We start from the raw sequence: 12,725 nt of genomic DNA on the forward strand, positions 1-12,725 counted from the left end.
AACTATGCCCCTCAGGCCAGTTCTACACCCCTCTGAGGCCTGCGCCCTAGGCGACCACCTAGTTCGCCTAATGGTAGCACCTGCCCTTTAACCATAAGTAAGCCCAACTTATTTCAATGGGGCTTCCTCCTTTGGAAGTGTGTCTAATCTGCATAATTTAATGGATGTTTCGTTGCTCTGGGAAATTTGGGGGACTGCAGTTCTGGAGGGGGTTTGCTGCAGTTGTCTCACAGGTTTCTGAGCACTGTCACTAAACTAAAGTTTCTGGACTTCTTCCGGGACCGTGGTTAAGCGTGTCAGGCTTTTCCCACGGAGTTGTGAAGCTCACTAGAGCTAGGCACACTTGCTTTCAATCTTGCCTACCTCGCAGGGTTGTTCTGAGAATAAAATGGAGGACAGGACCCCGCTGATCTAGCCACACTGATTCATGCCCCCTAGACCCGTGTAATGCATTTTACACTGTTTTGTTCGTGAAGACAACACTGAAACTCCAGCTGGTACAGAACGCTGCATCTCCATTACTGTAGGGGAGCTTGGCTTGGTAAACATATTAAAGCTATAATGTGGTCAATGCTTGGATTACCAGTTAGTTCCCGGGTGTAGTTCAATGTACTGGTTGTCACCTACAAAGCTATTTGTGGCCCGGGATCTGTATATGTGCCAAACTGCCTCTCCCGGTATGCTGCACATTGGCCACAATGCTCATCAGAGCAAAGCCTTGTGAATGTTCCACCCAGCAACTGGAGAAGGTCAGCAGCTTCCTATGCTTGAGCTTTCTCTGTTCTGGCTCCCACCTGAGGAATGGCCTGCCTGATGAGGTCTTGAAGGCTCCTTTACTCCCTGTTCTACAATCATAAAATGGAACTGTTATAATGTAGTGGCTAAGAGTGGTGTAGTGGTTAAGAGCGGTGGTTTGGAGCGCTGGAGTCTGATCTGGAGAACCGGGTTTGATTCCCCACTCGTCCACATGAGCGGTGGAGGATAATCTGGTGAACCGGATTTGTTTCCCCACTCCTACACACAAATCCAGCTGGGTGACCTTGGGCAAAGTTACAGCTCTGTTCGAGCTCTCTCAGCCTCATCTACCTCACAGGGTGTCTATTGTGGGGAGGGGGAAGGTGATTGTAAGCCGGTTGGAGTCTCCCATAAGTGGTAGAGAAAATTGGCATATAAAAACAAACTCTTCTTCTAAAATGTTCTAATGTATAAAGTGCAACTGTTCAGCAGGGCAGTTTTATAAACAATGTAGTTAATGTCTGCGGATCTTACTGTAGTCTTCATTGTTTCTGTTGTTATTTTTAATAGGCTGACTTTCTCTACCACTTAAGGAAGAATCAAACCAGCTTACAATCACCTTCCCTTCCCCTCCCCACAACAGACACCCTGTGAAGTAGGTGGGGCTGAGGGAGCTCTAAAGAAATCTGTGACTAGCCCAAGGTCACCCAGCTGGCTTCATGTGTAGGAGTGGGGAAACCAACCCAGTCCACCAGATTAGCATCTGCCACTCATGTGGAGGAGTAGGGAATCAAACCAGGTTCTCCAGATGAGAGTCCACCTCTCTAAACCACTACTCTTAACCACTACACCATGCAATTTGTTTTGTTTTTCCATTGGTCTCTGATTTTGTAATCCATTTTTTGTCGTATTTTCTGTAATGTTTTACTTCATTCCCCAATTTTGTAATCCTGCTTTAGTGTATGCTTTATACTGTTTTAGTGGGTTATACCATTCTGTTGGTTATACCTATTATACTGTCCTTACTGCATTGTTGCTAGTTGTAATCTGACTTCAGTCTCAGAGACAAGAAATGGACTATAAATAAAGTAAATACATAAATGAAACAAGGACAGGAAATCTGCATTGTGACAGTGCTGCTGTGGGGATGCTTAAAGCCAGCTAAATGCATGCAGTGGATTGACTTCTTTAATCAGGATGCAAGAGCTTTTAATAGGGCCTGCTGGGGGATGTACTTGGGAGTATAAAGAACAATGACATGTGATGAGAGTAGTACAAATAACGGGTCACCACTCTGGGAGTCTGATTATCCTAGTTGTGTGTGCTATATTCATGATTGCTTTAACCACCTTGCATAATTGGTATTGCCAGATTGCAGACGAAAAGTGACCCATCTCTTTACAATTCTTGGTGTCTTGCAGGTTTGGATATGGAATTCACGGGCTTGCATTCAGCATTTTCACCAGGTGGACAGCCCAGGTAAACCACAGATACATTGTCAGTTTATTTATTCAGAGGACTAGTATGAAGAAATATTCCCACACAGAGAACAATATGGAATATTGTCTTTCCCCCCTTTAGTCTCTATGATTACCCCGCCGAGTGGTACCAGAAAGCTAGACGGAGCGTTCAGCAATTCACAGTGTGTCAGCTTGGTGAGCAATCTTAGTTCTTGTTATCAGACAAGCTGAAATCCTGGGGCACAGGTGAGGGATGAGGACAGGTGCATGACAAAAAAGGAATAGGGTGATCTACTTTTGCTCTATCTCCTGCTTCTGTGCAGAGCTGAAGGTCCAGCTTGCTAGGCAGCAAACAAAACAAATGCCTTGAGTTGCTGTGGGACATCCAGATTTATTTATTTCCAAATAGCACTTCTGCTTTAAGGGTACTCTGTTTTCCCAGCACCGTTCTGGCATTCATGGGAGGGAGGGTATGTGGTGGTTGTTCACTGAGTTTTGTGTTTCCGTACTTGGGAACTGATATGCCTCTCCTTGATTTAGGGAGTTAGGAGTGGAAATGGTCCTCATGAATACAACTATTCACCTGCTCCCTCAACTTTATGGGGCGGTGTAGTGTGTTTGTGGAGGGGGCATGGCTCAGCGGTAGAGCATCTGCTTGGCATGCAGAAGGTCCCAGGTTCAATCCCTGGCATCTCCAGTTAAAGGGACTAGGCAAGTAGGTGCTGTGAAAGACCTCCGCCTGAGACCCTAGAGAGCCTCTGCCAGTCTGAGTAGACAATAGTGACTTTGATGGACCAAGGGTCTGATTCAGTATAAGGTAGCTTCACGTGTTCATGTGTACTAAGGAGAAATGTTTTTCTAAAACAATCTGGAAAATTTAGAGCATTGAAGAAGCAGAGCAAGCTTCTTCCTTCCTACCACCAGAACCTGGTATACCAGCAAGATACGCTTATTGACGCCTCAATCAAGGAACATTAGAGCAGCCATTCTTGATCAGACCAGTGGTCCATCTAGTCCAGCATCTTGTCCCACGGCTTGGCCAACAGAAGCTTCCATAATGCCTACAAACGGCACGGAGGCCAAAACCTCCCTCTGTCAATTTTATTGCTGCACCAACAAGTTAGTTTGGACAGACTTCTGAGTGAAGCGATTTGCTGCCTTCTTCATGAGTAAAAAGTATCTTTCTGCTTTTTTATAACTCTGAGCCAAGTTAATAAAGAAGAGAAAAGCTTCTTGGTGTTATGCTGTTGAAGGCAAGATTTTTATTGTTAAACTCGTTATTCGGTGTGGAAAGTAGATGATTTAAACAGGAAAAAATCAGGTGTATGGATTTCTGCATAGTTGGTTTGAACAGATGTTTCAGGGGTGGAAACTGCTCTTTTTCAGGTTGTCATTGAGGCATTGCCCACCACAGAGAACATATCCCACCACATAGAAAATAACAAGCAGGACTCTCGGATATTCCCCATATTTGGGAAGGACCTTCACTTCCAGTTGTACAGTGCATTCCTAAGGAGAACATTGAAACAAATGGGCTTAGACTGGAGTAACTCTCCTCAGAAATGCACTGTTAAGGCTTTTGTTCCAGAAAGATGCATTATGGAAGATGCATGGCACAGAACCAGTTTGTGTCTGCATGGAGACTATGAAGAAGAAAGCCAAGATGGGGTCTTGGACCTCTCCCATAGTTGATCCGTGGGAAGACTGGGGTGGGTGGCGGTGAAGAATAATATATTTTGTTCCTGTTATATATGTGAACAGTTAATGACAAAAATCATTCCTTCCTTAATAACCTTCCAAAAGGATCCTAATGATTTTTGGCTGTGTTGATCATGACCACTGGTATTTGGTGCCCAGACCAAAAGTTGCCCCTGAAAGGTTTAGTACATAGTTAGATAAATGTGTGACATCTTTAATAGTATGCTGAAATAACTTTAAAATAAATGCATGTGGGGCTAGAGAGGAATAAGTGTGCAAAAATATTGTGTGTATGTGTGTAAAACTGGTATTTTTGAAAACATTTCTTTCAGGGTTGTCCATATTTTCTAGTGAAAATTCAAACAAGTAAGTAAAGTATTTTCTTAACAATGTTTATATTTATATGATGGTCACTGGATACAGTGTGGCCTTAGCTTTTCTGTTTTTTATTGCAGGTATACAGCACATTCTTATAACTTTTTCCTCTTCCCTGCAACATTTGGCCAAATGGATTCTGAATTCTCTTTCCAAGCATTTAGTATTAAGTTCCTGACTCACTATGGTTTTGACTTCAACAAGGTGCATCTTTTGCTACAGATAAATGTTGTCTTTAGTCTAAGTAGAGGAGAACTTGTACACAAGATCTCAAGTTTTTGCTGGTATGTGCTACTAAAATGCAACATGTTCAAAGGAATCTGAAAATGTATTTACAAATTAAATTGTGTGGAAAGGTCACTTTGTAGTCTGAAATCACATGTGTGTTTGAAACATGTTAATTATCACCTGGGAATCTTCCCCTGCTTCAGTTATCCCATATGCCTATCCTAGCTGCTGGTCCTACTGTCCTGTGATAGAATCCCATAATATTCCTTAGTTACACTAATAGCAAGGTATGTTCTTTAAGTGATTACTCTGGCTCTCTTGTCTTTGTTTTTAATTAAAGTATGACTGCATTAACAGTACTGGTTTGTATGTATGCCCTTTTGAAGGAGTCCCTCCCTGGAGGACCAGTTACTAGATACTTGGGGGATGTCTCTTTTTAAAAGAGCATTTCAACCTTGCTGAAAAGGAACAAATTAATAGCAAGCATGACCAGGGTACCATTGGCACTACTCTACTGTTGATTTCTGAGGTATGGGGAGTGTTGTGGGTCAGCCTCCCAAAACCACCTCAGACTAAGAGGAACTAGAGGGAGACGGCAGGGTGAGAACAGAGGAGCAGCCCCAACAGACAGTGAAAGGTGTGAAGAGCAGGAAGTCTCACTGGGTGTGCAGCCTGGCAGCTCAGGAGAACCAGCTGTGTCTGGGATTCAGCCGCAGGTGGCCTTGCCTGGAGGTTCGCTGAGACCCCTCGAGCAGAGATGCCGGAAGATCAGGGACACAATAGAATGCCGTCAGAAAAGTGCAAGGCTACAAGCTCTGCGAAGAACACTCAGTGATGGTGAAACCAGGAATGCCTGAATGCCTAATGAGCAACAGCTAGTCAGCATTAAGATAAGACCTATTTAGGCAGGCAATGAGCTCAGCATGGTGTGGAAGCAACTTGTTTGCTTGCAGCCACCTCGTCTCTGGACTTCTGTTACCCTGATCTTGGAACTGAACCTGACCTTGAATTCAGATTGCCCCTCTGCTTAGAAATTGGACTTGAACAGCACGGTACCTGACTTTGGACTGTTTTCCTGATTACTCTACCTGCCTCTGGCCCTTGTCTCTGCCAGCATTCCGGACAGGGAGGTTGAATAGCACATGAGCGTAGAGAGCAGAGAGCCTGTGTGCTAGGTATCAGGTGGAGAAAACAAGGAAGAGAGTGGAAGTAGTCCAGGTGAGGAAGCAAAGTCTCCAGGAAAGTGCTCCTGGAGAGCTTTACCCCGATGGAGAGAGGAGGAGGCTTTGGAGCTCGGTCAAGAGATGTGGAGTAGGAACTCTGGCAGGGGGGTTATGGTTCTGCACAACGCACCAGTATTTGCTGATGCGCAGGCCTCCTGTTGCTCTAATAATTTGAGTGCTGATGGTTTTTAATTTCCAGTCAATTTTTTCCTACTTATAGCCACAAGGTCTACAATTTTTGATCTAGCTATTTATTGCCTTACTGTTCTTAAAAGAAAAAAGGTGTTGGTTTGTCCTCTTCATTTCCACAATGCAGTTCACTTTTTATGCTGAGAAGCCCTGGATGTGGTTGCCTCAAAACAGGATCCTCATGCTGAAGAGCATCTTTTGGATACAAATTGTGTAACGATGGTGATAGAGGGCTTTAAGAGCAGACAGTGGGGTAAATAACTCTTTAGAAATGTCTTACGGAGAGGCTTCCCAAACAGAGGCTTCTCAAAGGTAGAGGCATCTTCTCTGTGTTTAAAAGATTTGTGTGTCAGTTATGAGATAACTGAAAACTGCTTCTCCATGTGATTATTGTTCTTTTGCTCTGTTGACAGAGGCAATAGGAGCTATTGGAGTATCCTGCATTTGAAATTTTGACTCTTAACTGAAGTGCTGCCTTATAGCATAAACATTGGTGTGTGGCCTAATAGAAGAATTCAGTAAAAGTGACTCTGGTTTTCATAAGTGTTAGCATAGAGACCCTATTCTGTGTAACGGTACTCTCTTTTCAGTTTCTTAAGGATGGGATCCCATACATGAACGAAGCACGAGAAAAGAAACTCCAGCAAGAGCTTCTTTCTGGTGACTGGATTGTCCACAGGTAAAACTATTTCTATATTATTATTTTGTATTGACTTGAATTTTCCCTCTGGGCTGTGTGTGAATTTCGGAAACAATTGGGAGACGTCAGAGAATGTCCTCTAGGCCAGACCCAGCCTACTCAGGCATGAACTTACTGCTCAAAGATTTACCCTGTCTCTCACTTCTTCTTTTATGTACTACTTTGAGTTCTCTGGAACAGTGGTTCCCATTTTTAGTTTGGTGACCCACAAGTTCAGATTTACATAGCACGGTGTTCCATTTTTTTTTACAAAAAAGCATTCACAAATCAATAAAACTGCAAAAGCCTGGGACCACTTTCACAGGCTTCATGGCCCACGTTTGGGTCAGTAGAGTGGTGATAGAAAGCTTAGAAGAGCATACACTAGGGCAAGTGGCCTTTCATAAATGTCTTAGAGTTTCTAAAGAGGAAGCACTGCCCCAGAAGTAAGACAGGATACAAATGTTGCCCTGTCTTTTTCCATGCTTCACTCCTCCTTGGCTAGGTTGCTGCTCTGGTGTCTCCCATTTCTGCTAATGAAGTCAGCGAAATGCAAATATCAGGAAGGAACACCATGAAGAAATTCTGTAGATGCTGGGGGGGTGGGGGGTGGGGGGTGGGCAGGCGGAGTGGCTTTGGTTATTGGTGAGGGTTCTTGCAGTTGGTGCTTATGGATTCTACCAGTTTCTGAAAGATGGAAAGTATCAGGCCAGTTGCTGCAAGTAGAAAGTAGCAGGAATGTATTCCTGGACAACCTTTCCCATCTGATGGCAATGGTTTTGCAAGCAGGGTTCTGTAAAGAGGAGCTGGGGGGTCCCTGGGAGTGGGACCGAGTTCAGCTGGGAATTACGTTCTGTGCATTTGTCTTACTATACTCTCACTAGTGTCACGGATAAGGACAAGCTGAAAGAAGTGATTGATAAAGTAACATGCTGGGTTTCGTCAGCAGAAGAGGGAGAGTCTATGGTTCTGCATGACATATATGGTAGGAAGTGTATGCCTTTTTCACCCCTCTACTTCACATCCCCTAACTCCTTGCATGAATTAACAACCTCTTCTTCCCCTTGCATCCTGCCCCACCCCCAGGCCTGTAACTTTTTTTTAACCTGTTACTTGCTCCATGCCTGCACCTTTTGGAGATAAGGAATTACATCTGTACCTAAGCTTTTCTACCCTGTATATAATAAGGAATAATATCAACAAACCTAATTTCTTGTGAAGAAAAAATTTCTGCAAGCCATGATACCTCAAACTTTATTTTCACTTTCCTACTGAGCTAAAGCCCTGACCGGGATAGCCCCAGGCTAGCCTGATCTCGTCAGATCTCAGAAGCTAAGCAGGGTCGGCCCTGGCTAGTATTTGAATGGGAGACCTCCAAGGAATGCCAGGGTTGCTACATGGAGGCAGGCAATGGCAAACCACCTCTGAACCTCTCTTGCCTTGAAAACCCACCAGGGTTGCCATAAGTCAGCTGTGACTTGGCAGCAAAAAAAACCTGAGCTAAACTTGCCTTACACGAATTGAGGCCAGAATATGGATGGTTGCAATTAATACCTGGCTCAGGCTATCCTGCCAACCTCAAGGCCTTGCTCCTTTAATTATTAAGGATGATTTCCAATCCTCATGGAAATGAGCAGTGATAAATAAAATGTGTACATTAGGCTTTACACCGCAGGTACTAACCCACATGGGCTATGATCTGGCTAAGGCAACAATTAAACAACGTATAATCGTCACAGAGCGTCAAACAGATCTTGCCATAACACTTCATTATTAGTGAACCCTGCACATACCTTACTACTCCCATGGAGTATCTAAGCAGACTTGAAATTCCAAAACATCAAAGACCTTTCACCCTGGCCAGATGCCAAGTCCTCCCGTCAGCCATCCAGGAAGGCCACTACAGAAAGATGCCATATGAGGAGAGAAAATGCCCCTGTGGTTCTTGATATATAGAAACCCTTGAACATGTTCTTTTTCATTGTCAATATTATACAGCTATCAGAGAAAGGTTCATCTCACCACTAATTCATAAATCTTCCAGCCGGTACGGGCAGTTCCATATGTCATCCCTGCTACAAGATGTCAACTCAGATATAACGTATTCAGTTGCTAGATTCTGTGCCGCTGCAATTGACATACGACGGAGGAGAGGCTGTGCTAACCAGCAGTTTTGAAAATGAAGGCAAACCGTTATATTATATGTGCTTTCCTTTTCTTACCAAGTGGTTCATACATTTTACTAACTAATGAACCAGGATGTTTTATTCAGATGTTTTTTTAGACGACTAAATGGGTAACTTACCTATTTTATTTGTGCTGGTCATTGACTGTAATAAAATTTCTATTCTAACCCTGAGCTAAAACAGGGAGGGTCTTGTTCCCGTCCCTCTTCTCCTGAAAAAAAGTCACATTTGCTGAAGTACAAGCATAACTGTATCATGCATAGTTCTTTTCCCAGTCTTATTTTTTCTTGGTAGGTTTCCAGATGTTTGAGATACAGCTGGTTTTAAGAAAAGCTCTCCAAGATATTTGGACAGTCCCTTTGGGAAGTCAAGAAGTGAGTTAATACTGTGGCATCTAGAGGTGGTACCAGTGTCCTGAGAACCGGGAAAGGCATTAGTACCCATACTTCTTGTCCATTCCACAATATAGGTTTCCATATTTGGATCTTTGTGAGTTGTTCTAAATCTTTGGCAGGGGTGAATGAAAGGAATGTATATTAGTATTTCCGTTGATGCTATACATTAAAACCGTTGGGCCACTGGTGGCAGAGTAAAATTGACTGTTTTAGGCCGATAAGAACACAGCTGTTACTAGCCTGACTCCTAGCATATACCTGTGCTAGTTATTTGTGGTGCCTCAACAACCTGAAAAGGACAGTGTCAATTTATCTGAGTAAACCTGCTTTTGTGCGTTAGTTTGCTTTTTTTATTCTTTTAATGGGTAGTGTTAACATTTACAGCTGCTGCCGAATCTCTTATCCACCTTACTTTTAAAATAAGTGTATATACTTGGGGCAAAAACTTTCTCTTCCACCTGTCTACTTTACTTTAGTAATATTGTTCACGTGGCCAATTCGGCCCTGAACAGGGTCACACTGGGATCAAAATAAGAAAAAAGAAAACTAGCCCATAAAGAAATTCATTTTTTTTTTAATCTTAATTGTCTGGGAAATAAATTTGGCAACTGCCAGCCTCCCACCTGTTTGAGTTTTAGTACTGATTTGTTTCAGGTAATGGTGAAGAAGATAAGTCCACGAAGTCGCTGGCTGCTAGAAAACACTTTTTATGACTCTTGCCAAAGAGAGCAAATTCTTCTCTCAGCAAGGGGTTTTACCAATCTTTTCCAGACACTTGTGAAGGCCAAAAAGGTAAATCCCAGAGATTGGAGTCGTCTGTAATAATATTTATTTTCAAGAGAGGAACAAAAATGAATACAATTAATTAACAGAATGAGTTTCTCAAGCTGGTACTTTAAATAGCCTTGTGAAGCTGAATGTGGAAGTTCCATATGGGTTGTAGGGACCATATCAATCCAGTCTTGATCCACCTACACTGGCTTCCAGTTTATTTCTGGGCACAATTTAAGGTGCTGGTCTTAACTTTCAGAGCCCTGCACTGTTTGGGACCAGCATGCCTGAAAGACTACCTAATCCCTTATGAACCCACCTGACCTCTGTGGTCATCTTAGGAGGCCTGCTTTGGGTGCCGCTGCCTTCTTAGACTAGGAAGTGGCAACTCAGGAGAGGGCCTTCTTGGTCATGGCACCAAAGGTCTGGAACTCTCTCCCCAGGGAGATTTATCTGTCTCCTTCTGTTGCCATCTTCCACCAGCAGGTGAGGTCTTTTTTGGTTCATTTGGCATTCTCTCAATGATCCCTCTTTCCTAATCCTAACCAATGTTTGGGGCCAGGTTGATATTAAATGGTCTTAGAATGTAGTTTTATCATGTATGTTGGCACTTATAAGGGCAAAAAGGTGGGATGCAAATTTTGTACATAACAAAAATAAATGAATGAATTTCTGGCCCTCTGGCAGTACTTTTCTCACTATGATGCAGAATTAGTGCAAATGTCTTGTATTTAGGATTTTATGCTAGATTGTGCGCTGTGCGTAGGAAACTGACACAAATGGAAACTAAGCTGTATGCCTCCTCCAGTTAACAAGCCTTTTTTTATTTACCATCGTTGTACTATGATGTTCTTGACAATGTTATCTGTTTCTCTTTTTAGCCATTGGTGGGACACAATATGCTGATGGATCTTCTGCATCTACATGACAAATTTTACAACCCCCTTCCTGGTAATGTCTTTCAGCACCGGTCACAAGATCTGTTGTGACTCCCCCTGCCCTTTGACTGATTCTTTCCATTGTGGTTTGCTGAGCAGAGGTCTCTGCGCAGATGCTGAGCAGTGAAAAACCAAGTAGAAAAATGTCAGAATGTGGTGTGGTGATCACTGCTCCTTAGTCATAATCTCTGCTTAAAGGATCTGTTATACTTACAGTGCCTGCCCAGTAGCAAGCAAGCACTGACTCCACCCCCACCCCTCTTCCTTATATTTTCAGAGGTCTATGAGGAGTTTAAAAAGAACATACACATCCTGTTTCCTATTCTTATAGACACCAAGAATGTAGCAAAAGCCATCTGGAAGGTAACTTTCATTATCTACTTTCATTTAGTCCACAAAGCTCCCACTCCCTCATGATGTCAAGAGAAAAGCTCTTGGTAAGATAGATGCATCATCCACATAAAGTCCCACATTCAGTCTCTAAAATTTCATGTATCAGTGCTAGGAAAGACCTCAGAGTAAACAGTGTTGGCCTAGATGGCTCCATGGTTTATCTCGGTGTAGGAGAGTAGATGCCTTTGAAATGTGGTGTCGGAGGAGAGTCTTTTTGGTGGTACCGTGGACCACCAAAAAGACAAATCAGTGGGTTCTAGGTCGGATCACTCCTGAACTGTCTCCAGAAGCTAAAATGACTCAACTGAGGCTATTGTACTTTGGTAACATTACGAGAAGACAAGAGACACTGGAAAAGACAATAATGGTAGGAAAAGTTGAAGGCAGCAGAAAAAGAGGAAAACCCAACATGAGATGGATTGACTCTCTAAAGGAAGCCACAGCCCTCAGTTTGCAAGACCTGAGCAAGGTTTTAATGATAGGAAGTTTTGGAGGACTTTCATTCATAGGGTCACCATGAGTCGGAAGCAACTTGGTTACACTTAACACACACACAAGGCAGCAGCTTCATATGTTCCACAACTCTTTGACAAGGGAAGCCCACATTGCCTCATCTTTCCTGACTTGTCACCTGCTGAAGATAGTTTTTTTTTTTTTTGGTGGTCCTTTGTATATATGCTACTGATTAGTAGGGGTGTAGTGGTTAGGGTGTTGGACTAGGACCCGGGAAACCCAGGTTCAAATCCCCCTTGCACCATGGAAGTTTGCTGGGTAACTTTGGGACACCTCTGAATACCTCTTGCCTTGAAAGCCCTGTGGGGTTGCCATAAGTCACCTGATACTTGACAGCAACAACAACAAAAAAGCGTTCAGTTATTGTCAGAAACTGAATAACTTCTCCCCATGAATTCAAGCAGCAATGAATTACTTCATTTTATTTTTCTGTCATTCATATTCTCAGAAGAGGATAAATGCTCACAGATCTGTGATTCTTGAAGACCATGGTTTTCAGTAACCTTCATAGAATCAGAGTTGGAAGGGACCACCAAGCTCATCTAGTCCAACCCCTTGCACAATGCAGGAAATTCACAACTACCTCCCCCACATACCCCCAGTGACCCCTACTCCATGCCCAGAAGATGGCAAAGATGCCCTCCCACTCATAAACTGCCTAAGGACATAGAATCAGCATTGCTGACAGCCATCTAGCCTCTGCTTAAAAACCTCCACGGAAGGAGAACTTACCACCTCCCGAGGAAGTCTGTTCCACTGAGGAACCACCCTGTTAGAAAATTCTTCCTAATGTCTAGACGGAAACTTAATTTCAACCCGTTGGTTCTGGTTTGACCTGGGGCAACAGAAAACAACTTGGCACCTCCTTATTGTTGGTTTTATGACTCTGCCAAACTAGTGTGTTGCCATATGTAGGTAAGGCTTATTCAGCAAACCGTTGGC

At 43.2% G+C, this 12,725-nt stretch overlaps 1 protein-coding gene across 1 annotated transcript in view; it reads left to right on the plus strand.

Moving 5' to 3' along the window:
* The window catches only part of PNLDC1 (PARN like ribonuclease domain containing exonuclease 1), a 28,944-nt gene that overhangs the window by 3,220 nt on the left and 12,999 nt on the right, over positions 1–12,725 (plus strand). The window contains exons 2-11 of the mRNA XM_056853307.1: positions 2,157–2,214; positions 2,317–2,390; positions 4,226–4,259; positions 4,349–4,472; positions 6,499–6,587; positions 7,472–7,572; positions 9,068–9,147; positions 9,823–9,960; positions 10,821–10,890; positions 11,155–11,240. Of these exons, the coding sequence (XP_056709285.1) occupies positions 2,157–2,214; positions 2,317–2,390; positions 4,226–4,259; positions 4,349–4,472; positions 6,499–6,587; positions 7,472–7,572; positions 9,068–9,147; positions 9,823–9,960; positions 10,821–10,890; positions 11,155–11,240 (854 nt within the window). The remainder of the gene's footprint in view (positions 1–2,156; positions 2,215–2,316; positions 2,391–4,225; positions 4,260–4,348; positions 4,473–6,498; positions 6,588–7,471; positions 7,573–9,067; positions 9,148–9,822; positions 9,961–10,820; positions 10,891–11,154; positions 11,241–12,725) is intronic.

The sequence above is a fragment of the Euleptes europaea genome, chromosome 7 (assembly GCF_029931775.1).
Source record: "Euleptes europaea isolate rEulEur1 chromosome 7, rEulEur1.hap1, whole genome shotgun sequence".
NCBI lineage: Eukaryota > Metazoa > Chordata > Lepidosauria > Squamata > Sphaerodactylidae > Euleptes > Euleptes europaea.